The following is a 27933-nucleotide window of genomic DNA, read 5'->3' as shown; positions in this document are numbered from 1 at the left end:
ACAAATGGCCAATACTCAGCATGATTAGTCATCAAGGAAATATAAATCAAAACCATAGTGACATACCACTTCACATCCACTAGGGTGACTGTAATTAAAAGGACAGAAAATAACAAGTGCATGGAGAAATTGGAACCAACATACATTGCTGGTGGGAATGTAAAGTGGTGTAACTACTTTGGAAAACAGTTTGGCCTTGCTTCAAATGTTAAACACACAGTTACTATGGGACCCACCAGTTCCACTCCTGGGCATATACCCACAAGAAACATGTCCACACCGAACTGGTCAAATGTTCAAAGCATCATTATTCATAATAGCTAAAAAGTAAAAACCCAAATACACATCAGCTGATGCATGGATAACCACAATTTATTATACCCATTAATGGAATGTTGTTGAGTCATAAAAAGAAATGAAGTGGTAATACATACTACAATATGAATGAATCCTAAAACCATCCTAAATGAAAGAAGCCAGACAGAAAAGACCACAAAGCATATGATTTCATTTATATGAAATGTCCAGAATAGGCAAACCCATGGAGACAGAAAGGCGATGAGTAATTCCCAGGGGCTGGAGAGAGAGAGGGAAATGGACAGTGATGGGTAATAGATAAAGGTTTCTTTTTGGGAAGATGGAAATGTCCTAACACTATATTTAGATAATGGTTATGGTCATACAACTCTGTGAATGTACTAAAACCCATTGCATTGTATACTTTAAATGGATGAGTCATATGGTATATGAATTATATCTCAATAAAGCTATTTTTAAAAGCTATATGATACAGGCCCCAACAATGATTATGAAATAATAAAAATAATTTAAAAAATTAAAAATAAAAATAGATTTTTAGAGGTGACTTAGTTGTAACTTTTTTCATAAATTTCATACCTAAATACATTTTTTTAAACAATAACATTAAAAGTTATAAGCATGTTACTTCATTTAAAGATATGAACAAAATTTAGTGCTGATTGTATCAGTTTGAGTGACAGTTTAAGTTGAAATGTAGTTTTTTTTTTTTAATTTCCTAACATTCCTCTCATTGCCATTATGTTTTGGGGATGAAAGGAGACAGTTGTGGCGTTGTGGAAAGATCTCTGGACTTAACACTTGCTAAAGCAGGACAAACAGGTGTTCAATCTGTGGTCTTGAATAATTTTTTTAAAAAGATTTTATTTATTTGATAGAGACACAGCAAGAGAGGAAACACAAGCAGGGCGAGTGGGAGAGGGAGAAGCAGACTCCCCGCTGAGAAGGGAGCCCAGTGTGGGGCTCCATCCCAGGACCCTGGGACCATGACCTGAGCCGAAGGCAGACGCTTAATGACTGAGCCACCCAGGCGCCCCTTGAATAAATAATTTAACGTCTTAGAGCATTGGTTTCAAAAATTTTTAAATGAGGATCATGCTGGGCTAGAAAAAACAATTTTTTTCTTTCTATTTATAGTAGAACTTGGGGAGGTTTTCCTAAGAAAAATAAGTATAGGTATATTCATAGGTGTTTCAGTTTGTCCACACCAGTGTTAACTTAGATTTTAAACATTTTGCAAACAGTGTCCGACTTGTCTAATGCTTGGTATTACATGTGAGAAAATAGGTTCTCAGTCTATAATATTTATTTTCACTCTATATTTAAATAAATTGAAATTTTGGGTCACCTGGGTGGCTTAGTCACTTAAGCATCTGACTCTTGGTTTTGGCTCAGGTCATGATCTCAGGGTTGTGAAATCAAGTCCCCTGTTGGAGTCTGCTTAAGACTCTCCCTCTGCTCCACCCCCACCCCCCACGCATTTACACTCTCTCTTTCTAAAATAAATCTTTAAAAAAAATAAATTGAAAAAATTTTTAAAGATTTTATTTGACAGCACAAGCAGGGGCGAGCAGGAGAGGGAGAAACAGGCTCCCTATGGAGCCCTGGACTTGGGACTCCATCCCAGAACCCTGGGATCATGACCTGAGCTGAAGGCAGACATTTAACTGACTGAGCCATCAGCATCCCAGAAATTGAAATTTTAATAGCATTATTGGTGACTTTCAAAGTATTAGGTGACAGAAATTATTGAAATATTAAGTGAAAGGCTTATGTTAACCTTTTTCTTGATACATTTGTTTAAAATTGTGTCTCAAATTTGACTGGTTTTAGATATTACTATATCTAAAAATTATGTTAATTCCAGGGTAGCTTATTCATCTATAATTTGTTTTTAAAAATATGTCAACTGTATGTTATCATTTTTCATTTTTTAGTTTGTTTTTGATAATATATGTTTTATGATACACTGATAATAGGTTGATTTTAGAAAAATCTATAATTGCATCCAGTCTCCACAATGAATTATTTAGTGGCGAATATGTGGTAAATATATGTTTGTTTATGTTGCAGTTAAGTGATGTTATGGGATAAGTTTCAGTTTTCTTTTTTTTTAAGCTTGATAACTGCATGATTAATATGCTAGCTTTTTCTTATCTGCAGAGATCCTGCATATTTTGATGAAAATTGGCTAAACAGAATCAAAACCGAAGTAGGAGATAATTGGAGGCTAAAGGTATTTTCTTTTTATTTTCCCATCTGTTAAATAGTCTTTTAGTTGTGTGTATATATTTGTTGAACTTTCATCTGATGTGTTCAGTGAGCTTTAGAAACCTAGATTGCCTGTAGTGAAATAATCCAGAATTGAAGATTGGAGGTAACCTGAAGTTGCTCACAAAGATACATATATAGTGTAAGTCACTGAAACACAGTGACCGCGGGCATGGACTCTAGAGCCAAAGTGCCTGTGTTCATATCACAATTCTACCATCCACTGTCTGGGAAAGTCTTCTAATCATTCTGTACCTCGATTCCCCATTTGTAAAATGAGGATTGTAATAGGATCTACCTCACAGAAATAAATGAGTTAGTATATATAATGTCCTTAGGATAGTGCACATATGTAGTGTTAGTTGCTAGTCTTGTTGTTATTAATAATGAGGAAATACTGGTCATTGTTAACGGAGCCCAGAACACTAAGAATGAAGTATTTTCATTTCTTTTCCTGGTAGCCTTAAGTTCCAGTATTTCTCAAGCTTCTTTGAGAAAGCCAAAACCCACAATAAGAAATAGTGTTTACATCACAGCCTCCTATCCAGCTAAACGTATGTGCATACATAGTTGAACAAGTTTTTCCCCTTATTCTAGGCACTGATGTTTTGGTTTTAAAAAGTATTAGTTGCAACCTGCTAAATTATTTTAACTTTATGTTTTGAAATAATTCTAGATTCACAGGGGGTTGCAAAAAAATGTACAGAGTTCTGTGTACCTTTCACCCAGTTTTCCCAGTGGTTACATCTTGCATAACTATAATACAATATCAAAACTAAGGAACTGACATTGGTACAAGCCAGTTCACTCAGTTTTCACCAGTTGTACATATGCCCTTTTGTGTTTTTGTATGTACAGTTATGTGTAGCTCTAGTGATAATGTAGTTTCCTATAATGCTCACCACAATGAAGACACAGAGTTGTTCCATCTCGCAAGACTCCACGATGCTGCCTTTATGACCACATCCACACCACACACTCTTCACCCTATTCCCTGGAAACCACTAATTTGTTCTCCATCTCTATAATTTTGTTACACTAAATTGATTTTTATGACCCAGTGATGATTATGACTGCCAGTTTGGAAAGCTCTAGAACCATTTCTCTTTGATACAGAGGGGTAGAGACTCAGAAATGCAAATGAGTAAGCATGTGTAGTTCCTGGACTTGAGGTATGTTAAGCTTGGTTTGTCTTTATATTTCTTCCATAAAACACATATTTGATGAAAAATAGTCATTGATTGCTTAAATATTGGGTCTGCCAAAATTTAATTCCTTTTGTTTAATTCCTTTTATTTACTAATAGAGTGAATGGACACTGGTTTAAGCTACTATTTTAATTTCTAAACTTTCAAGAATAGACAAATGATTTATACATATATAACACATTATATATGTATATACTCTGTGTGTGTGTGTGATTATATATATTTTCTTTCTTTTTTTTTTTTTTTTTTAATAGAGAAAGAGCGAGGTAGGGAGGGGCGGAAGGAAAGAGAATCCTAAGCAGGCTCCACACCCAGTGCAGAGCCCAATGTGGGATTCGATCTCACAACCTGACCTGAGCTGAAATCAGGAGTCATTCACTCAACTGATTAAGCCACACAGGCACCCCTAAATGATTACTTTTTAATGTTTTAACATGTGTAAAGCAATTCTGGATATTTAAAATAATGCTACTAATCAATTTGTGTTTGCTTGCTGTCTTGACCAAAGAGAAAGGTACATACCCCACCTTCCATGCATACAACACACATGTAAAACGCACAGTCTTCAGTGTCATGAGTGTGACAGAGACAGTAATATAGAGAAGGGAGAGAACTTTATCATATTCTTAATATTCAGAACTGGAAATGTCAGTTCTGATTTGCATCCCTGTTCTCCATATTTTATCCTGTTATATTTCTTCAATTTTATTTATTTATTTATTTATTATTTTTTTTTTTTTAAAGATTTTATTTATTTATTTGACAGAGAAAGAGAGAGCACAAGTAGGTAGAGTGGCAGGCAGAGGGAGAGGCAGGCTCTCTGCTGAGCAGGGAGCCAGATGTGGGGCTCGATCCCAGGACCCCAGGATCATGACCTGAGCCGAAGGCAGCCGCTTAACCAACTGAGCCACCCAGGCGCCCCATATTTCTTCAATTTTAAGATACCATTGATTATAAGATAGTTCTTTTCAGTAGGAAGTAAACTACCATTTTAAATGAACACATTGATTTTTGAGACATTTTAATTTCAAATGTTAAAATATGAATAAAATGAACATTCTAGAATAAAAGAAATAAAATGTATTATATATTTTCCATGTCTCCAAATTTTTCTGGAAGTATAAACGTGTTTTCTTTATGAGATGTTTTCTTTAAATAAGTTTTCGGGGCACCTCGGTGGCTCATTCAGTTGAGCATCTGACTGTTGGTTTCAGCTCAGGTCATGATCTCAGGGTCATGAGATTGAGCCCCACATTGGGCTCTGTGCTCAGTGGGGAGTCTGCTTCTCTCCTTTTCCGCCGTCTCCGCCCCCCGTACCCCAATGCTTATGCTGTTTTTCTCTCTCAAAATATATGTGTGTGTATATATATCTTAAAAAAAAAAAGTTATCAGTTTAATTTTTCCCTTAAAAGTAATATGTCTGATTGCACTGGATCACACTGCTATGATTAAGCCACTTTTACTTGATAGTCACAGCTTCTGCTGTCTTCTCTCCTAGGACATCTTCAGCTACTAACATTGAGTAGGAACAGCTAGGTAGACGGTCAACAGAATCATATTGTGTACATATTTTAACTTAACACAAATTTAACTGTATGAATTGGGTCAAAAAAGAAAAAGGAAGAAAATAATAGCTTAAATAGTATAGGTGATTCTACCTGTCATTTCACTCAGATAACATATAGGCCAGTGAACTCTTGCTTTGGAATGGCAGAGTGAGAGGAAACATGTTGGTCCCTCTCCTTGCTTCTTGGATGCTTTTTCTAAGTAGGCTGCCTGCCCAGCATGGAGCCCAAGGTGGGGCCCGAAGCCACGACTCAGATCGAGACCTGAGCTAAGATCAAGAGTTGGATGCCCAACCAACTGAGGCACCCAGGCGCCCCAGGATGCTTCTTATACCCCACGTATCTTGCAATGCTGACTGTTAACTAGCATTTCAAGATCTAATAGTAATTTTTTAACCTTATGCTCCTAAATACTTACTTTGGTGCTCAACTAAAGAAACAATAGTCTTTTCTGACAGTGGAGAGAATTTGGAGACATTATACTTAAGTTACTTTAAGAGTAACCCAATTTTTGTCAGTGTAATCATAACATTGAAAATTTAACATGATTGGAAACAATTTTTTTTATAAATCTCTTGAGATCACAAATTAAGCCATTGATAGTCCTTTTTTGATGATTATGGTAATTCACATGTACTGTTGAATTTTATTTTTTATATTTTTGGTTCAGAAATTTTTTTTTTAAGATTTTATTTCAGAGAGAGTGAGCAAGCACAAGGGGGGTGGGCAGAGGGAGAGAGAGAGAGGAAGAAAAGCAGGCTCCCCGCTGAGCCGGGAGCCCAATGATGCTGGGCTCGATCCTAGGACCCTGAGATCATGACCTGAGCCAAAGGCAGATGCTTAACTGACTGAGCCATCCAGGCGTCCCCAGAAATTTTTTATGTTGGATTACATTATTTGATCTGTGCTTGCCTTTTACCCAGTTGTTTTATCTCTCTCTAAACAGATAAGCAATTTAAAGAAAATTTTAAAGGGAATCCTGGATTATAATCATGAGGTAAGGACTTTTTCTCACTCTGCTTAGAAGTATTACTATAGGATAATTTAATTTTATAATATTTTACACTAGTTTCAAGTAAGGGAAAATTTACCTCAAAATTCATAATCATTTATCTTCCATTGTATAGTTTTTAGGATGTTGGTTCAAACAACTATCTGTTAGGTAGTTACTAGGTAAATGCTCTTTTTCACTATAATATGGATGGTTTGTAGATGATTATTTATGTTATACTTTCTTTTCTGTCATCTTTTAACTCTCCTTTTATCCCCTTGTAAAGGTGGTTTAGAATCCAGGTTATTATTATAGTCCACTCCCTTGCTTACTTTAGTTTTATTCCTTGACAAACCCCCATCCCTAGATTAACTCATTTTATCCTCTCAGGCTGCATCAGAACAGTCAAGGAATAGCTTGGGGGAAAAAAAATCAGGCAGTGGAACTAGTTTTACTTTAAATTTCATGATCACAGATATCAAATGGACACAACATAGCCTGGAATCCTATATTATTTTCTTACTATTTTTCCCCACAAGTTTACCTGCATTTATACCTGCATCTATACTTAGATCATTTATCTTCACAACTCAGTAAGTGATCCTGCTGTCCACCCTATTACTCAAGCCCAAAACCTATAAATAATCCTATAGTCCTTCCTTCTTTTGATATCATCATAAGACCTACTAGTTAATATATAGCTTTTTCTGTCTCTACTTTATACCAAGCCATCATTAGCTCTTGTTTAGATTTCTAGAGTATTCTGACTGGGAACCCTGATTTTACCCTTGCCCCTCTAGTCTATTCTTCTTCTTCACTCTAAAGCCAGGATGGTTTTTAAAAAATATAAGTCTGATTATGCACTTTTCTCAGTCTTTATGGTTTCCTATTGTATTGAGAATCAGATTCATACCTATTACCATAAGCCACCAGACACTGCATGACCTCCTTACCCTGTTCACCCCTAACACGCAAGCCATATTCATCCTGCTTCTTTGCTTTTAGAATTTTCTTTTTTCAGTGTATGGTTATTAGGGACCTGCCCATTTGTCTGCACATATTTCATTTCATTTGGGGCCAATTTCCCCGTAAAGGAATTCTCCATTCTCCTTCCTGATATAGGTGTTTGGCTATCAGCATTTTGGAGTCAAATGGAGTGAACATGTTTGGGGGGAATCTTACTGTTGGGGCATGAACCCATATTTAATCTCCCCTCTTTCTGATGCCCCCTTGTTCAGAACCTCTCTGTCTCTACTTTCAACTTCAGAGAATTTGTCTTTCTGGGGGTGGTGAAGGGATCAAAGTATTCAGTTTTGGGGTCTAAGTTGTGGTGATAGAGGTTGTTATAATTTAGGCATGGGAGGTAAAAATAGAAATTGGGAGTGAACCTGACATAACAGCTCTCCTTAGCAATGAGTTTCTGGTGCTGACAAACTAATCTGTATCAAATATTTTATTTGGACATAAAATGTAAATGCAATTCTAATCCTTTTGTCCCCATTCAGATTTTAGGACAGCAAATTAATGACTTTACCCTTCCTGATGTGAATCTTATTGGAGAACATTCTGATGCAGCAGAGCTCGGAAGGATGCTTCAACTCATCTTAGGCTGTGCTGTGAACTGTGAACAGAAGCAAGGTAATTTATGTGATGTTAGTGTATGCATTTAAAATAATTAAGGAAAGTAATACATATTGTATATATTATATATAAATCACCAGTACAAACAATAACATCTTCATAAGGCCACCCTCAAACAAGGCCATTTTCTTTTTTTTCCCCTAAGTAGGCTCCACACCCAACATGGGACTCAAACTCGTGACTCTGAGAGCTCAAGAGTTGTGTGCTCTACCAAATGAGCCCCCCAGGTGCCCCAAACAATGCCATTTTCTATAATTTTACTGGTACTTTGTTTGCAAGCATAAGAGCTTTGCAATTTAGAAAAATTTGATTGTAATAATATTCTTTCCCTTTAAGCAAAACTACATAATTCTTTGGATTATTTTTAACTACAATGAGTATGGTGAAATTTACCGTTAATTGGAAAAGGTCCAGCTAAATTAATATCAGTAATAATGAGAAGGTTAAACTGGATCAACTCAGCTCTGGGAACTTAGAATTGGCTACTTTAGATTGCAAGTATGAAGGATTTATTTCACAAAATTTACTGAACTCGTGCGTTATCCCGGGGCTAGGAGCACCGTGCCAGACAGAACAGACACGGCACCTGCCCTTGTGGAACTGTTAGGTGAGTGGAGGGGAGGGCAGGAAGCAATGCCACACACAACTGTGTGAGCTGAGAGGTGATGAGTGCTGTGAAGGTAAAGTGTAATGGGGGGCCAGTCCAGGCGTGGGCCAGGAAAGTTATGTAAGCAAAGATGTGGAGGAGGATGGACTAAGAGTAATCTGAATAGTAGGAACTGAATGTCGGGAAGACTTAGGTTACCTTTGAGAGATTTAAAAAAACCACACATATAATTAGAGAATAGTGAGGAAGGGATGAAGGGCGATGAAAGAGAAGAAAGGTAGACAGGGACTACTCTAAACAATGATGACACGGTATTTTACTATTATATTAGAGGACCTTCATAGAAGATGGATTTTTTTTTTTTTAAGCCCAAAGGTTTTTTTGTTACTCCTTGTACCTCATCCCCGGTGACTCAAAATAGATTTTTATTTGACTTGTCTATACGTTTTAAGTGTTCTTGTGACAAGTTTGATAATGGTCAACATTATTTTCTTGAAGCTATGACTAGTGTTTGGTCTGTGAGCTGAGAGTTTTTTCTAACAATGTGTTTATTTCTCTTTGTCCCTATTCCTTTTAGATTTAGCATGCATGCTCTTATAGTAAGTTTTAGTTTATTTAGTTCAACTCAAGAATTAAAATAGAGAATTTTCTACATTTGTGAGTTTTGTATATTACTAAAATATCTAGATGTTTTTTATCAAAGATTAGAAGATTGGTATAAATAAGATTCAAGACAGATTAAATAAGTAGATGCTTTGATTTTAAAAGGTGTATGAAAATTTATTTAATATAGTTCACTGAATTCAGATAATGACCTCTTACGTGTTTATTCTGTTAAGAGATTCAGCAACTCTTGGAAGCATATAGCTGTTAAGAGTTGGCTAATTGGATTTACCGCAGGGTGGAAATAGAACACAAAGATGTTACCTATATCCATAGTCCTATGGAAAAGCAGACAATCATAATATATATCCAGCTTCTCACACAGACCAAGTTTCTCTTGTAACACCTAGATTCCGTTTCTCCCCTGAAATTGTATATAGATGATGAAAACTTTGAATGGGATTTTTAACATCATATTTATCCAGAGGGCATTCTCTGTTTTCAGAAACATAGTTGAGAACTAAGAATCAAAGTAAATGAATTTGAGTTCAGTATTACTTGCCACTGCACATTTATGATGTATAACATGAGGCTTATTAAAGTGGATCTTCCATTTGCTACCTGATGGACATTGGATTAGGCACTCAGCCTGTTTCCTCATCTACAGAATGAGGATGCAAAACCTGGTGATCATGAGGAGTAAATGAAATTGTATATGTGTATTTGCTTTGGAATCCATAAAGCACTATACAAATAAAAAAGACTGTGTTTAGATGAGTTATTCAATTACCAGAAGTAAAGAGCAGTTGCTCAGAACATTGACCTAGCATACATTTATCTTGGCCATCTGACTTCTCAAATTGGGGGAAATAAATGGTGCTAAAATTGAAAAAGCAAAGATTAGTAGAAGACACACTGATAATAATTACTGAGTGTCTCTTTTCTGCCCAGTACTCTACTAGGTACTAACAGAACAAAAAATACTTTTTACACATTAGGAAAACTAAGTATTCTATGACTTGCCCAGGATTTCTGGTTTGTGAAAGGCTAGGCAAGGACAACAACCCATGTCTCCATGTTTAAACATCATCCTCTTTATACTAATCTGTAAATTCTGGCCCTGAAAACTAAGTTTTCAAGATAATCTCGCTGACCTAGCACACCTCATTCTCCAGCACTTCCTCATAGATCTGCACCCAATAATCATATATACTTGTATTTTGGACACTAAAGATTTGTAGGGTTTTTGTTTTGTTTTGTTTTGCTTTTCAAAGATTGTACATTAACATAGTTGTCATCATCATTTTATCATGTAGCATTTTACGGTGTTCGCGGGGAAGGGCCTTGACGTGGCAACACCGCTTCTTAACTAACGCTTCCCCTCTCACACCTAACTTAACTTCCTAACCTCCCTGTTCCCACTGTTCTTTTCTTCACTTCCAGTAGGCTGTCATTAAATTTTCCTTCCCCGTTATCAGTGCCACTGCTTTTTCTTTCCCATGTTCACAGTCTTTTATTTCGAGGGCTGTTTAGTCATCCTAGCTGTGCCATTTTCTCCAGAGCCTTGGGATTCTGTGTTTGGTACCTCTGAGCAGAATATCTAAAAGCATTCTTTTGTATTCCAAGACTTATAGGATGCTCCTTGTTAACAAAACAGAACAAAAAATTGAGCTCAGAATAAAGGGCTTTTTTTTCCAAATAGTGGTTCTGATACATTCTTAATGTTGTCCTAAGAAATGCCTGTGATTTAAGTATGTTGTGTATATTTGTATGTGTCACCACACATTTGATTGGGTACAAGTATCCTTAGAACAACACTTGCTTAAAAGTATGTTTTTGATTAATGAAGAGCTTTGGCATTAACAGCCAGAATGTCCTAACTTAGTAGTGCTGCCAAAATACTTGGGTTGTTGTTTTTTTTTTAATGAGTTATCCATCACACAAAGCATTATACAGCTTGGCATTCAAATACATGGGTCTCTTACCAAAAGATCACTTAAACAATTTCATAGTAAGACGCCATCATGTAATACTTGAAGTGCTGAGACAAGTTTCTGGTGTATGTGTGGAGAGGTTTTTTTGGATGTAAGGGGAGAGAGGCAGGTTGAGGCTAAAATTCCCTAATTATTTTACTCTTCTAAATGTTTCTTATTAAAACGTATTTACCATATTTGTTAGAACCCAGCTGGCCTGTTGATTTTTTTTTTGTTTTGTTTAATGCCACTTTTCCATTCATTGTTGGATTTGCAAATAAGGAAAACTACTTCTAGGGCCTTTTTAGAAGACATTATCTTTTCCTACTGACAGCTAAGAGATCCTCTTTTTTGGTAGTGGTGAGGGTAAGTAAGATTGATGAAGTTGGTACTTTAGGTTATTAGTGATGTATTCTAAAGCCCAGGGTTATGCAATATTTGTTTAATTATGGTGTCACTTTCTATCTTAACTCTGTCTTAATTCTTTGTCCTAAGCAGCTCTTAGGTTTATTAAGATTTTTCTATTCTGTAGTAGAAAGTATTAAGGTAGGAATTGTACATGATGCAATGCTTTGATGTCACACAAGAATAAAGCACAGACATCAGAGTTTTTTTTAACCTATAACAAAGTATAATGTGAAAGATAATTTTTAAATTTTAGGAATAGTAATAAGGAGTTCTTTCCGTCCTGGCTTTGGGCTTTACCATTTCATTGTCTTTACATTCCTAAGAGCTTGTATTCCTCTGACCTTTAGCTGTAGCCTCAACTTTGTAAGTAATGGTGATGGTGGTGGTCCAGGGGTTTATCTTAAGGAAAGAGAAATACTGTGATTTTCGGACTTGACTTTACCTGTGATGCATATGAAGAATTCCTGGAAAGAATGAAAACACAGAATTCATGAAGTGTGAGCCTTTACTCCTTGAGTATCTTTAACTTGAACAGTGACATTCCAGATTGTTCTTGTTTTCAGAGTACATCCAAGCCATTATGATGATGGAGGAATCTGTTCAGCATGTTGTCATGACAGCCATTCAGGAGGTATGTTGGAGCTTTATGCTTACTGTTTGTGAGAAATTGAAGGAGCAAACTGGAACTTAAATAGTAGATGTAGAAATTTTAAAAAGAGATTCTCCTCATTTTTTGAGAATTTTTTTCTTTGTACTTACGATAATAGCTTGCCTCGTTTTTATTACAAAAACATTTAAATTTCTCATTTGTATTTAAATCTTAAACATTTGTCTATTGGTATAGATATTCAGTAACTACTACTAATTTTTAAAAATGTCCCAATGAACTAGAAATAGTAGACTAATTCCTAAAGCCATTATAAATATATATCTTAAACCAGCAGTCTACCTCACACTTAGTTATTGGTTTCTTGTTTGGCAGAAAGTGGGTCTTCAACTCCAACCATACCCAAAGCTATTTCTAGTTGAATATACCAAAACTGTAGGGGAGGAAAAATTATCTTTTTCTTTTACCCGTTCAAGTTCTCAACTGAGACCTCTGTATCAAAGGACAGATTAACAAGAAAAAGGATACAAATGTATTTAATGTAAGTTTTACATAACATCGAGACCTTCTTAAGGAAATGAAGACCAAAGAAGTGTTTATTTTTTATTTAGTTTTTCAAAGAAGCGTTTAAACCTGAGTACTTTGGTGCTAGGTTTGATGAAGAGTGGAGAATCATGGAAAAATGTGATAGGGCAAGTAAGGGTTTGAGTTAAGGGTAGTAACCTGGGGGAAACAGCAAGTCCTGTTGATTCAGAGTCCTTTCAGAATCCCTGTGTCTTCAGAGATAAGGATTCTTCTTTCCTTTGAGTATAGGGAGGGCACCTCTCACATGAGGCTTTTCTGACCTGCTTTCTGTACCTGCTATTTCTCCAATTCCTTCAGCTTGAAGTATTCAGTATGCCAAGGAGCCGTACTTTGGGGTAGCATGTCTTGAACTCCATCAAATGTGAAACATAAAATTATAAAAGTAAAAATAAAATGTAGATTAATAACCAGTTGATCTCAGGATGTGAGAATGTTTTTAATCATAAAAGTGGAAAAAAATAAAAGTGGAACAAACGGGTACTAGAGAACAATATAGGACTTGAACGTGCAACTGACAGAAAAAAATACAACAGACAACATGAAAAATGCTAAGTGCAAATTAAGTAAAGTTGTGTTTTTCAAAAATCTGACCATCTGTCTGTAAATCCAGGAGTTCCCACTACCCCCTCAGGGTTCTGATTCACAGAACTCAGGAATGATGACAGTATCACTATAGAGAAAGAATACAAACCAGAACCAACTCTCCCCACCCCAAAAATTAATACAGTGAGGTCTAGGAGGTCCCAGATGCAAAGTTTCTGTTGTTCCCTCTCCATGGAATTAAGACCTATCACACTCCCAGCACATTACTGTGTGGCAATTCTAAAGTACTGCCATCAAGGGAGGCTCACCTCAGTTTTCATGTCCAAAGTTTTTACTGGGGTTTCATTATGTAGGTATGATTGATTGTATCAGTGACCATGGGGTTGAACGCAGTTTCCAGCTCTCCTCCCCTGCAGAAGTCAGGCTGATTTTCAAGTGGCTCAAAGACCCAGGCTGATACATGGCTGGTTTTGCTGGCATGGCCAGCCCCCAATTTCAATTATCCAACTTTTTAGCTTAAACTACCTAGGGGCCCACAAATAACAAAGATAATCTTATCAGTAAGGAAATTCCAGAGATTGAGAGGCTGCTTGCCAATAACAGGACAAAGGCCAGCCAAATTCCTTACTACACAGGACCTTTCAAAAACACAAAGCTTTTAAAAGACGATCAGTTTAGCAGTCAGCTCTGATGGTAGGAAGATAAACTGGTACATCTTTTTAAAAATATTATACTCTTTATATCATATGAGATATTAGGTCATGAGTGTTAAAATATCAAAATGATGATCTCTCAAGCAAGATAGAAGTTATTTTGCTCTTAAGTGGTCCTGGATTCTGCTCTATAGTCATCAGGGACCCAGCTTTCTTGTTTCTTATTGTCTGCCATCCTTAATACATGTTTCCTACTTAGTGGTTCAGCTGTGGCTTCTCAAGTTCCAGCTACCACGTTCCATTTCCAGCCGTCAGGAAGGACTGAAGGAAGAGTTATCCACTTCCTCTAAATAAACTTTAAGCAATTCTCATTTATGTTAGCCAGATATTACTCACATAGCCACACAGGGAAACCATGGGAAATGTGATCTTTATGCCAGGTAGTCACAAAGCCAGCCAAAATATGAGGAGTCTGTTACTAAGCAAAAATAGGAAAAAGAATAAGGGGCCACTAACAGTTCTGCCTTACTATAATTGATCCTGTAATTCTGTTTTTAGGAATTTATCCTAAGGAGATCTGAAATACAGAGATACATAGCAGTAATCGTGATAGCAGACATTTATCTTGAACCTACTGTGTGCTAGATAGTGTTGGTACTTATTAAACACATTATGTCTATTAACTCATTTAAAATTCACCACAATTATAATTAATGCTACTAAAATGTAGACTTAAAATTGTTAAAATGGCAAATTTTATGTTCTATATATTTTACCAAAATTTTAAAAAATGAGTAATTGTGATATTTTGAGGTATATGCTGTTATTGTCCCCATTTTATAAAAGGGGAAACTGAAGCATAGACAATGTGAGTAACCTCAAGTTCACACAAAAAGTAGTGGCAGAGTTAGAACTCAGGTTTAAGCAGTCTGAGTTCAGAGCCCACACCCAGAACCATTATGCTATATTGCCTCAAGATTGTTTATTTCAGCATTATTTTCTAGTACTGAAACATTAGAAATAATCAAACTGCCCAGCAATTGGGGCACAGATAAATAAATTACAGTAGAATAATATATTGGCATATTAGGTAACATTAAAGTGTATTTTTGGAAAATATATAACAATATGTGTAAGGCTTATTAGGGAAACAGAGCACATGAGCAATATAATCCCATTTCTTTTAAAAAGAGAAATTAAGATGAGTGAAAATGACAAAATGTTAACCATCTCCAAATGGTTGGATGTTCTGTGCTCTTTTCTGTATTTGTCAATTTTTCTGTAATTACAGGTTTGTAATTACAATCAGGAATATTTTTAAAATTAAAACCTATGACCAAATGATTTTTAATTCTGTGAACCTAGCCCAAGGAATTATTTAGAAAAGCAGACGAAGATTGGGCACAACAGTGTTTATCAAACTATTTTATATAACTTTTTAAAAGTTTATTTAAGTTAATCTCTACTAGATGCAGTGTGGGGCTTGAATTCACAACCCCAAGATCAAGAATCACGTGCTCTTCCGACTGAGCCAGCTAGGCACCTCCAAACTATTTTATATTAATAGAAATATGACAACAGTGTGCATCCATTGGGAAGCAAGTGTTTAAATTAGGGTACCTCCATCTCATGGAATATTTTATAGCTGATACTAACTTGTTTTTAAAAAATTATCTTATGGGGCTCCTGGCTGGCATAGTCAGTTGGGCATCTGACTCTTGGTTTTGTCTCAGGTTGTGATCTAGCATCCTGAGACACGACCTGAGACAAAACCAAGGTGTGTGTGTGTCCCCCCCCACTTGGTGGCTCTGTGCTCAGTGTGGAGTCTGCTTAAGACTCCCTCTCCCTCTGTGTCCCCCCACATACACACACGTTCTCAGTCTCTAAAATAAATCAATCAATCTTTTAAAAAAAGAATAAAGTATCTTATGACAAAGGGAAAACAGTTAAAATGTCAAGGGAGGGGCATCTGGGTGGCTCAGTCGGTTAAGCGTCTGCCTTGGGCTCAGGTCATGATCCCAGTGTCCTAGGATCGAGCCCCACATCAGGCTCCCTGCTTGGTGGGGAACCTGCTTCTCTCTCTCTCTCAAATAATTAAATAAAATCTTAAAAAGGTTAAAATGTCAAGCGAACAAAGCAATATATTAAGTTGTACATACAATTAGATTTTAAGAATAGATTATATGTCTTTCATATGCATATTCCTTTTGTTCATTTAGAACATACCATCAAGCACCTAATATACACCAAGAGCTGGTAGTAGGCATTCAGGATATAATTATGAAAAAGACAGACATGGTCTCTTGCCTCCACAAAGTCTAAATCTTATCGGAGAAATGGCTAACCAAGCAATTCACATACATTCAAAACATTCAAAATGAAGAGTACGATAATGGGAAAAATATTAGGAGTACCTCAAAAGAGTAGCTAAGTCATTTTGGGGACTTAAGGGAAGGCTTCTCAGAGAAGGTGGCATCTTGACTGAGCATGGAAGGATGAGATGAGGTAAGGAAAGGGCAAAAATTGTTCTCAAGTCCAGGAGGCAAGAGAAAGCAAGACCTACATGGAATGTTGGATGTTCTGAAAGAAGAATGCCTATAGTAAACACAGTAAGGTAGGAAGTGCTTAGAAATTAAACAAGAGACCTAAAGTCATTAGAATATTGAGCAGTTTCATTAGGATTAGGGAGTTGGGATTTTGGAAATCCGTGAATAGATTTTAAGGAGAAAATACATTAAAGTCTATATTTAAGAAAATCCATATGAAGAGAAGAATGGTTTGGAGGAAAACTGGGCTAGAAAAACGGAGAGCAGTTAAGAGACTTTGGTAATTATCCAGCGAAGAATGATGGAAGCCTGAACTAGGTTATGGCAGTCAGGGTGGAGACAAGTGGACAGATTTGAAAATTATAGGAGCTTGAATCAATAGGCTTGGTGACTAATTGGACTTAGGGGGAAAGGGGGGGTAGCTGGATAGAATAATGGAAGTAAGAAAGGCTTCTGTAAAATGGTAGCCTTTTTTTTTTTTTAAGGACATTCTATTTATATTTCTTTATCTACTGACATTTATTTACTGTAGTAAAATACACATAACAAAAATTTGCCATTAGTGACATTTAGTATGTTCATAATGTTGTGCAAACATTATCACTATTTTGTTCCAGCACTTTTTCCATCACCAAAAAAGGAAACCCTGTACACCCACTACACAGGCCATTCTCATTTCCTCCTCGCTCCAGCCCATGGCAACCAGTAATCTGCTTCCTGTCTGTATGAATTTCCCCATTCTGGATATTTCATATAAATAGAATCATATGATATGTGGCCTTTTGTGTCTATCTTTGTTCATTTAGCACAATATTTTCAAGGTTATTTTGTAGCATTTACCAATACTTGTTCCTTTTTATGGCTGAATAATCCATGGTATGGGTGTGCAACATTTTGTTTATTCATCAGTTGAGGGACATTTGGCTGTTCCTACTTTTGGCTATTGTGAATAATGCTGCTGTGAATGTTAGTATATGGGTTTTTTGTTTTTGTTTTTGTTTTTTTTTTAACAGCCGCTATTAATTCTTTTGGGCATGTTGAAATTGAATTTCTCCGTCATATGGTAATTCTATGTTTAACTTTTTGAGGAAGCACCAACTTGTTTTCCACAGATCCTGTAGCATTTTACATTCCTACCAGCAGTGTACTAGGATTCTGTTTTTTCCACCTCTTTGCCAACCCTTGTTAGTGTCCTTTTTTTTTTTTTTTTTTAAAGATCCATTCATTTATTTTAGAGAACACACAAGCTGGAGGGGAAGAGGGAGAGAGAGAAACTCAAGTAGACTGTGCTGAATGTGGAGCCTGATGTGGGGCTCGATCCCATGACCCTTGACATCACAACCTGAGCTGAGGAACCAAGAGTCAGACACTCAACCGACTGCACCACCTAGGCACCTCTGCCCATCTTTTTTATAAAAGCCATGCTACTAAAAAAGCTGAGAAGAGATTGGGTCAGGGAGCACAAGTGGAGAGATTAGCCTTCAATGGGAAGAATAGCACTTTTGTTAAAACAAGATTGAAAAAGGAAAAGATGGGCATGAACCTTGCCAATTTTATGGATTAAGACGTGGGAAATTCTTATTTGCAGACAAGGTTTTCTGATGAAGAGTGCAGAGGTTTGAGAAGTAGGAAAGGTTTAGAAAATCTCTAAAAGGAAAAAAAAGACTGCTGACTAGGGAATAATCTCTAAAAGGAGAAAAGAGACTGCTGACTAGGAAAACATAACTGTACTTTTGGGGCAACTTTAAAGGCCCAATTGAAAATGGAAACTATATATTAATAGTGTTTTATGATTTAAATTTTGTTTTGTTTTTTCACTCTCATAGTACTTAGCAGTCTGGTGTATGGCCAGAAGAGATAGGTGGGTGGATTGATTTTAGACTGAGATTTTGCCAGGACAAAGGAAAGGAATAGAGGATAAGAAAATTGAGATATTGACAAAGGTCATCAACATAAAAGACTGAAAAATCTAGGCTAGATAGTAGAAGGCAGTTGGTTAAACAGATGATGAACCCTGGAAGCTAAAGCAGGGGAGGGAAATTCCCAAAAATAAGATGATGATGTTAGCAGAAGAAGGAGGTGTAAATGTGAGCAGGAAAAAACAATAATGTTTACTATAAAGTCTAAGGAGAGTAAAGAAGAAAGTGAATATCAGAATGATGGGTTCTCACTAGAAGGCCAGGAGAAAGGAGGGAGATAAAGGGCTTGGAAACCTCAAATTGAGGAGCACATAAACTAAACGTAATTGAATGAGAGACCAGAGTTGAGAAAAGGTTATATTCAGAGTGTAGGACACCTCGGGTTTTTTGTTTTTTTTTTTTATTTTATTTTTTTAAGATTTATTTATTTATTTATTAGAGAGAGAGAGCATGAGAGGGGGGAAGGGCAGAGGGAGAAGCAGACTCCCTGCCGAACAAGGAGACCGATGTGGGACTCGATCCCGGGACTCCAGGATCATGACCTGAGCTGAAGGCAGTCGCTTAACAGACTGAGCCACCCAGGCGCCCGGACACCTCAGTTTTTATTCAGAGTTTACTGTGTTATGATGAGGACTTAACTATAACGGTAGGAAAAGGAAAAAGACTGGGAGAAAATGCTCCTAGTCCTTCTGCCACCTGCCTCTGATTAGACCCTGTCTCTCTGAGCCCTCAGAGCCTTTATCACACTACAGTATGCTTGTCTTTCTCACTTGACCTGTGTGTGCTACACCCATGGATGGTACCTTCTTAAATATTTCAAAATTATAAAGGTGATTGTTTGTAGATGGTAGAATAATGGTTTTTTCTTCTTATATTTTTATGAATTGTATATTCTTTACAATGGGATTATTTTTTCAGTTGGAAGAAGTCTTAAAAAAATCTTAAGATTAATATTGTCACAAGAAAAGCATGAACAGGGGCGCCTGGGTGGCTCAGTCGTTAAGTGTCTACCTTCGGCTCGGGTCATGGTCTCAGGGTCCTGGGATCAAGCCCCACATCAAAAAAAAAGAAAGAAAGGCATAAACTTTGAAGCCGGTAGTTTTTTTACTCTTACTGAGATTTTTTTTTTTTTCCTAGTTATGCTGAGGGACTTTGAAATCTTCTCATCCCATTAATATAGAGCAGTAATTCTCAAATTTCAGTATGTATCAGAGACCTGGAGGACTTTATTAAGTATGTTGCAGAGCCCTAACCCCACAATTTATGAGTCAGTACATCTGGACTGGGACCCAGTAATTTGCATTTCTGGAGAGTTTCCAAGCAATGCTGATGGTTTGAGAACTTCACTTTGAGAACCACTGATAAGGAGAAAAAAGTACAGCTGAACATAACATTTCAGTTCTTTTTTTTTTTTTTTAAGATTTTATTTATTTGACAGAAAGAGACATAGCGAAAGAGGGAACAGAAGCAGGGGGAGTGGGAGAAGCAGGCCTCCCGCCGAGCAGGGAGCCCGATGCGGGGCTCCATCCCCGGACCCTGGGATCATGAACCGAGCTGAAGGCAGATGCTTAACAACTGAGCCACCCAGGTGCCCCATAACATTTCAGTTCTCTCAGAGTGGTCCTGAAGGCTGAAATTACAAGATCTCTCAACAGTGCATCCCCACATTTCTAATTGTACCCCTTTCTTTTGTCCTTCAGACAGAACAAAAGAAAGAAACAGTAGAAAATTGGGACCATTTGAGTCTGCCCCTGATACTTGTCACAATCAGAATTTTATCTCCTTTCCCCCAAACCCTCACACATTATGGATCCTCTCTGCAACACAAGGGTGAGAGAGGCTAAGACGTGTGTGTATGTGTGTTATAAACATCAGCCAGTTCATTTTGGCTAATATTGATGTTGCCCATATTTATTCTTTAGATAGAGTTACTTAAGTGTTGCTGTTTTTTACTGAAAAGTCAGTTTTAAAACATTTAGCCACTTTTTTTTTTAAAGATTTTATTTATTTATTTGACAGCGAGAGCAGGAACACAAGCAGGGGGAGTGGGAGAGGGAGAAGCAGTCTTCCTGCCGAGCAGGGAGCCGGATGCGGGGCTCGATCCCAGGACCCTGGGATCATGACCTGAGCCAACGGTAGACGCTTAATGACTGAGCCATGCAGGCACCCCAGCCACTTTCTAAACTTAAAGATTTGTCTTAATTCTTATGACTGGGCTTACCGTAAAAATGAGCACCAGAATTTAGACCTGTAATTTTAAATGAAGACATTATCCTGGGATGAAATTTCAGACTGAAAAGTTTCACTGTGTAGGACAATGTACCTTTTACATTTGTGTTTTCATTTTAATTTTTATAATTCTGTGGTGGCCAGGTGTTCATGTTGTTGTCTAAGTATATTTTATATGATGTCATTTTTGCCTCATAGTTACAATCTTAATTTAAATCTTAATTTTAGCTGATGAGTAAGGAATCTCCTGTCTCTGCTGGAAACGATGCCTATGTTGACCTTGATCGCCAGGTATCTAATTTTGCATTGTTTTTATCCATTTAGAGATTGAAAAGAATAAACTTCAGATATTAATGAAAAGAATGTTTCAGTTGAATTTTCTTATAGAATGTATTGGTTTATTATTTACTTAAATTCAAGACTTAAGCTACTTTACTAGTGGATATTACACATTTGTAATTAAATTTATAATTTGTAGTTAAAATATTGCATGACCCACTTTAAAATAAATTAACTTTAAGTCATTGTAATTCGTGTTTTCTAGTCGTGATTTTTCTTTTCCATTGGTGATATCTTTCTGTATGCCACATTTAACACAACAGATGCATTCCTGGAAAGTGGCATGCATTTTAATCTTATGATTTACAAAATACCTTTTATTTCACATGAGTCTTCCATTGCATATGTCTCTTCCACCCTTCATCTTTGTGAAGGATTGAACGGTCAGTAGATATTTAAATGTACTAAGGAACCTACTGTATTTCTAAAGGAACTCTGCAGTATATTCTTGCGGGTTTTTTTTTCTTTTAAGATTTTATTTATTTGACAGAGAGACAGCGAGAGGGAATACAAGCAGGGGGAGTGGGAGAGGGAGAAGCAGGCTTCCCGCGGAGCAGGGAGCCCGATGCGGGGCTCGATCCCAAGATCCTGGGATCATGACCTGAGCCAAGGGTAGACTCTTTTAACGACTGAGCCACCCAGGTGCCCCTATTCTAGCGATTTTAACCAAAAAGTCATTTTGTAATTTTAATTACTGCTTTCCAATAAAATACTGCAACTTAAATTGTCAGTTTCTATATTCCATCTGTCCTGGGACATTGTTCCAAAGTGTGAACAGAAATCTTCGTGTTATCCTCTCTTATTTCTTCCCAGTGGTTTCTAAATGTTTTGTAGGAAAATCTTTGGACATGATAAAATTTTAACCTGAGTTGTAATTTGCTTCCCTTACTTTGTGATATTAGATTTTTTTTTTTTTTTTAAGATTTTATTTATTTATTTGACAGAGAGATAGCGAGAGCAGGAACACAAGCAGGGGGAGTGGGAGAGGGAGAAGCAGGCTGAGCAGAGAGCCCGAAGCGGGACTCGATCCCAGGACCCTGGGATCATGACCTGAGCCGAAGGCAGACGCTTAACGACTGAGCCACCCAGGCGCCCGTGATATTAGATTTTAAAGTTGTTGCCTTGTATGATTTTTTTTTTTTGTATCTATTATTACACAGAGGTTTGGTCACATGAAAGGAAAAGCTATTATAATTTTTTATATCAATTTTTTTCTTTTTTAAAATTAAGTAATCAGTTTTAATTAATTTGTTCATGCGTTGCTAACTTAGGGTTTATGGGACACAACTCAGAAATGTTTGGCTTGTGTTGAGAATCAGAATAATAATATTTTTAAAACTGTGTTATATAAATTAATATAAAGGTTTAATATGACTGAAGAACTTGTGTTGAATTACTTTTAGCTATATATTTCAACAATTGAAACCCTCATCCTCTAGCACATACATATGTTATCAAGGGAAATTTTCTCAGTTATTACAGAATCAACATTACCAAGAATCATGTAGCCCAGATAGGAAAGTGTAAGAAAACTTGATAAGAGGAAAGAACCAGATTCAGAGTACCGAAAAGACAAGACTTAGGACCAGAAGATCTTCAAAGTTAGAAATGGCTGCTTTTGACTCTTCAGAAGAGTTCTTGATTTCTCCCTGCCCCTCAGAAAGAAATGAAAGTGTTTTAATTCTTTATTGTGCCTATGTAATTATTAATTGTTGCTACTTCATATTGAAATGTTTATTGTATCTCTTTATTTCTAACTAGTTGAAGAAAACTACAGAGGAACTAAATGAAGCTTTGTCAGCAAAAGAAGAAATTGCTCAAAGATGCCATGAACTGGATATGCAGGTAAGAGGTCTTTTCTGTGTACCACCTATTTGAAATGCACCACTAAAAGCAACACCAAATGTGCTGTGTACTACCATACAGTATAGTTTGGCTATCATGCAATCCTAATTAAAAAAAGGGGGGAAACAGATTTTTGGTTAAAGATAGTATACACATCAAATATATTAATTTTCTTTCCTTCCTGCATCCCCATTAAATTTATAATAAATGAATGAAAATGGTATAAGGACACAAGAAAAGAAAGGAGGGATATCTGTGCTAGCTTTAGGGAGGGGTGGAGGGAGATTTTTTTTTAAGCCCTCATTTGTAGGGTTTGCCAATATCCATAGTGGATACTCAATTTACATAAAGGCCAGCTTTTTATAGATAAGCCCTAATGTGAAGCTCATGAATGCATAGCTTACAGTTACCCTTGCTTTGACTACTTAATTAAGGAAAATCTGCATTACAAAAGAGAAAAGGAGCAAGATAAATAGGAAAGTAGTCCTAGAGGAAGTGGAGAAATTTGGGGTAGTAGCAGAGATTAATCTTATTAATCTATTTAATACCCTCAGTGAAATTAGTAAAGACACTAAAATCAGAAATCAAACACTAAGTAAATTAAAGATAGAATTGTTGAAGTAAAAAATTTCGCCTTTGCCAAATTATAGAGCTGAAGCAGTTTCTTCACTGTCTAGAGAAGGAAAGCTGTAAGGCACTCTAATTGCAGGGAAGTCAAGAGGAATTGACTAAGGAGAAAGAGAAGCCTGGTAGGTTGGTACAGAAACCAAAAGAGTAAGGTGTCCTGGCAGCCAAGTGAAGAAACTGCTTCAGGGAGGAGGGTGTGATCGGTTGTGTCATATGTTGATTATTCACAGTGACATGGAAGTGTCAGTAGTGATCCTGATGAGCAGTTCTGTGGAATGGTAGGGCCAGTAGCCCAACTAGAATGAGTTCAAGAGAAAGTGGGCAATGGCAAGTGAGAATTAGAAATGGCAGTTAACTTTTGTTTTATAGCTTTATTGAGCTGTAATTAACATATAATAAACTTCATATTTAAGGTATACAATTTTGATGCATGTTGACATATGTATGAATGTGTGAAAACATTACCACAATTAATATAATGAACCCGTCACCTTCATGTTTCCTCATGACTCTTGGTATTCCCCCTCCAGTCCCCAACTCTGCATTTTCACTATAGATTAGTTCATATCTTCTAGAGTTGCATATAAAAAGAGTCATACATTGTATATACTCTTTTTTTTTGTCTGACTTCTTCCATTATTTTGTAATTGATTCATTTTGACAGTATCAGTAGTTCTTTTTCTACTGCCAAATAGTATTCTATTATATGAATATACTAGAATTTTTCCATTCACCTGTTGATGAACATTTGTGTTGTTTCTAGTTTTTCTCTATCACAAACAAAACTGCCCTAACATTCTTTATAAGTCTTTGTGTGGGCCTGTGCTTTTATTTCTCTTGAGTAAGTAAATACTGGCTGGGTCATGTGGTAGTTGCATGTTTAATTTTTTTTGGAAAATGCAAAGCTGTTTTCCAAAGTGCTTGAAGCATTTTACATTCTCACCAGAGATGTATGAGACTTCCATTGGTTCTACATCTTTAGGGGCACCTGGGTGTGTCAGTCGGTTAAGCATCTGACTCTTGATCCCAGCTCAGGGCATGATCTCAGGGTCATGAGTTCAAGCCCTGTTGGGCTCTGCGTGGAGACTACTTTAAAAAAAAAAAAAAGGAAAAAAAGTTCTGCATCTTTCCCAACACTTGGTATAGCCAATATTTTTTATTTGAGCCATTCTAGTAAGAGTGTATTGGTATAACATTGTGGTTTTAATTTGCATTTCCTTAATAATTAATCATGAGTATCTTTTTGTGTGCTTAGTTGCCATTTATGTATCGTATTTGGTGAACTGTCTTTCCAGATATAAAGAATGATCTCTTGCTTACTCTTACATATTGCTCTGCCTGTGCAGTATTGCAAAGTAATGTAATAGTTTTAAGTGAAAGTTGATTAAAACAGGCTTTCATAATGCTAATTCCCAAGTGATTATGCTGATGCCAGTGTAATTGGAAGAAATAATTGCTGTCTTCCTATGTTCTAACAGGTTGCAGCATTGCAAGAGGAGAAAAGTAGTCTCTTGGCAGAGAATCAGGTATTAATGGAAAGACTTAATCAATCTGATTCTATAGAAGATCCTAACAGTCCTGCAGGAAGAAGGCATCTGCAGCTCCAAACTCAGCTGGAACAACTCCAAGAAGAAACATTCAGGTAAAGGACCACTCACTAAGGTCTAATTTTTAAAAATTTGGTAACTGTCTTTTAATGTTAAAAATGTAGTGTTAGGGGTGCCTGGGTGGCTCAGTTGGTTAAGTGACTGCCTTCGGCTCAGGTCATGATCCCAGAGTCCTGGGATCGAGTCCCGCATCGGGCTCCCGGCTCAGCGGGGAGCCTGCTTCTCTCCCTGTGGCCCACTCCCCTCTCATGCTGTTTCTCTCTCGCTTGCTCTAATAAATAAATAAAATCTTTAAAAAAAAAAAATGCAGTATTAGGACTTTTGGGTAGCTGCAGACCAAATAATAATAAACAACTTCCCCCATATCTTCCCACATGACATGAAATAACTTTATGTCTAGGAAAAATTCTATCAAATCTACACCCTCGGGGGCATCTGGGTGGCACAGTCAGTTAAGTGTCCAGTTCTTGGTTCCAGCTCAGTTCATGATCTCAAGGTTGTGAGACCGAGCCCCATGTGGGGCTCTGCGCAGGGCATGGAGCCTGCTTGGGATTCCCTCTCTCCCTTTCCGTCCCCCGCCTTAAATATATAAATAAATCTTTAAGGAAAAAAAAAATACATGCTCATTATTACCTGAAGACAGAATGCCTCAACCGAAATATAATTGACGGAAACAAACATGAGCCACACATCCCACACACCTGTCCTACCCTATTCTGCTAGGTACTTTGAGGCAAGTGAAGGCAGACTGACAAAAAAAATTAGAGGAAGACAGAAAAACACTAGTGAAGGGGCCTGAGGGTAAGTTGGAGAGATCACCAGAAAGATTAAATTCACTCAAAATCTGAAACTACTTTTAAAATAAAGATTATGGGGCGCCTGGGTGGCTCAGTCATTAAGCGTCAGCCTTCAGCTCAGGTCATGATCCCAGGGTCCTGGGATCGAGCCCCGTGTCGGGCTCCCTGCTCCGCAGGAAGCCTGCTCTCCCTTCCCACTCCCACTGCTTGTGTTCCCTCTTTCACTGTGTCTCTCTCTGTCAAATAAATAAAATCTTTAAGAAATAAATAAATAAAGATTAGACTACAAACTTCAGGGGAAAAATTTTATAGTTAAGTACATCGTCTTAAAGGACCAGTCACCATAAAAACATAAAGGCTCTGAATTTAAAGAGACACAATATAAAGGCCAGGTGCCTGATTTATAGAGACAGACTTATTTAAAAGGCAAACTGATTTAGAGGGACAGTCTTCTAAACATCTTCTTGGAGAGGAAAAGGCCAAAAGGAAGGAAGGATGACCCTTTGGCAATTGGACAGTGAAAGGGAAAAGAAGAAAAGGAAAAATTTGGTGTCCTGCCAGACAAAACAGAACCATAAAATTGAAGGACTTAGCAGTAAGAAATAGAATATCTTACCTTAACACGAAAGAATAAAAATGATTTTTAAGTCCTCTCTAAAACTTTAGAAATCATCCACCTCCTATGGTCTACATCAGCAATTCAAGATGTGGTCTGAGGACCCCTTTCAGGTTCACTGAGACCCTTTCAGAGAGTCTTCCAGACCTCTCTTTCCTAACTACGTATCTGTGCAAGGGTAGATTTCCTTCATATATTTCAGCCAAAAAGCCATCACAACAGATGAATATAGAAATAGCTATGACAACCCAGCTGTTTTCTATTAAACTGGATTATTTGAATCATAAAAGTGTTTCTCACTTTTTGCCTAGAATATAGTTATTTTTTTATAAACTGTGTGTTGTCTATAATAATATAATGGGTTTGTTACTGTTATTTTCAATGTATTTAGATGTTTTAATTTCTCAATATGATAGATAAACATCAATAGATAAAACTTAGATAAACAAAGTTCTTTGTAATTTCAGTAATTTTAACAGTGTGAAGGAGACCAAAAAGTTTTTGAGTACTGTCATCTGCATCTTGACTTTTTTTTTTTTTTAAAGATTCATTTTTCATTTATTTTTGAGAGAGAGAGAGTACACACGAGCTGGGGTAAGGGGCAGAGGGAGAAGCAGATTCCCCACTGAGTAGGAAGCCCGATGCAGGACTCGATCCCAGGACCCCTGGGATCATGACCTGAGCTGAAGGCAGACATTTAACCGACTGAGCCACCCGGGTGCCCTGCATCTTGACTTTCTAAGACAGAATCAGTAGGTAGTAGAATTTAAGTATGACTTTATCCTTTTGTTTCTAAATTGTGGCTAGTTTTTTAAAATATGGTTTGGGGAAGTGATATTTAGAATTGTCCTGCATTCTCATAATGAAGGAAATAGTGTCTCATGCTTTTATCGTTGCAATACATACGCAGTTTATATTTTGAAGCACTTAAACAATTCAAATACTTTATTAGTACTATATATTTATATATTTCAGTTTTAATTTTTTTTGAGAGAGAGCACAAGAGAGGGAGAGCTCACGTATAAGAGGGGCAGAGAGAGGGCGCCTGGGTGGCTCAGTTGGTTGAGCGACTGCCTTCGGCTCAGGTCGTGATCCTGGAGTCCCGGGATCGAGTCCCACGTCGGGCTCCCTGATCAGCAGGGAGTCTGCTTCTCTCTCTGACCCTCCCACCTCTCATGCTCTCTATCTCATTCTCTGTCTCAAATAAATAAATAAAATCTTTTAAAAAGGGGGGGGGGCAGAGAGAGAGAGGGAGAGAGTGTGGAGCCCAACGCGGGGCTGGATCTCATGACCTGAGCTGAAATCAAGAGTCGGTCGCTTAGCTGACTGAGCCACCCAGGCACCCCTCAGTATCTATTATTCTTTATAGTCAGATATAATGCTTCTGGCTCATCTTTATTATGACTTTCTACCTTTAATTTCTTTCTTTTTTTTT

The 27933-nt window shown here is 37.0% G+C and overlaps 1 protein-coding gene across 7 annotated transcripts in view; it reads left to right on the top strand.

Annotated features, from left to right (window-relative positions):
- Positions 1-27933, top strand: part of HOOK3 (hook microtubule tethering protein 3) — a 111994-nt gene that overhangs the window by 23148 nt on the left and 60913 nt on the right. For all 7 annotated transcript variants that reach the window (XM_035003919.1, XM_035003924.1, XM_035003917.1 and 4 more), the window contains exons 3-9: positions 2482-2554; positions 6309-6359; positions 7859-7991; positions 12149-12216; positions 20896-20958; positions 22768-22851; positions 24957-25120. In XM_035003919.1, coding sequence (XP_034859810.1) covers positions 2482-2554; positions 6309-6359; positions 7859-7991; positions 12149-12216; positions 20896-20958; positions 22768-22851; positions 24957-25120 — 636 coding nt within the window. The remainder of the gene's footprint in view (positions 1-2481; positions 2555-6308; positions 6360-7858; positions 7992-12148; positions 12217-20895; positions 20959-22767; positions 22852-24956; positions 25121-27933) is intronic.

Source organism: Mirounga leonina, unplaced genomic scaffold (genome assembly GCF_011800145.1).
Source record: "Mirounga leonina isolate KUSES-001 unplaced genomic scaffold, KU_Mleo_1.0 Mir_128, whole genome shotgun sequence".
NCBI lineage: Eukaryota > Metazoa > Chordata > Mammalia > Carnivora > Phocidae > Mirounga > Mirounga leonina.
The sequence above is the reverse complement of the archived record's forward strand: the minus strand, read 5'-3'. Positions and strand labels throughout refer to the sequence as shown.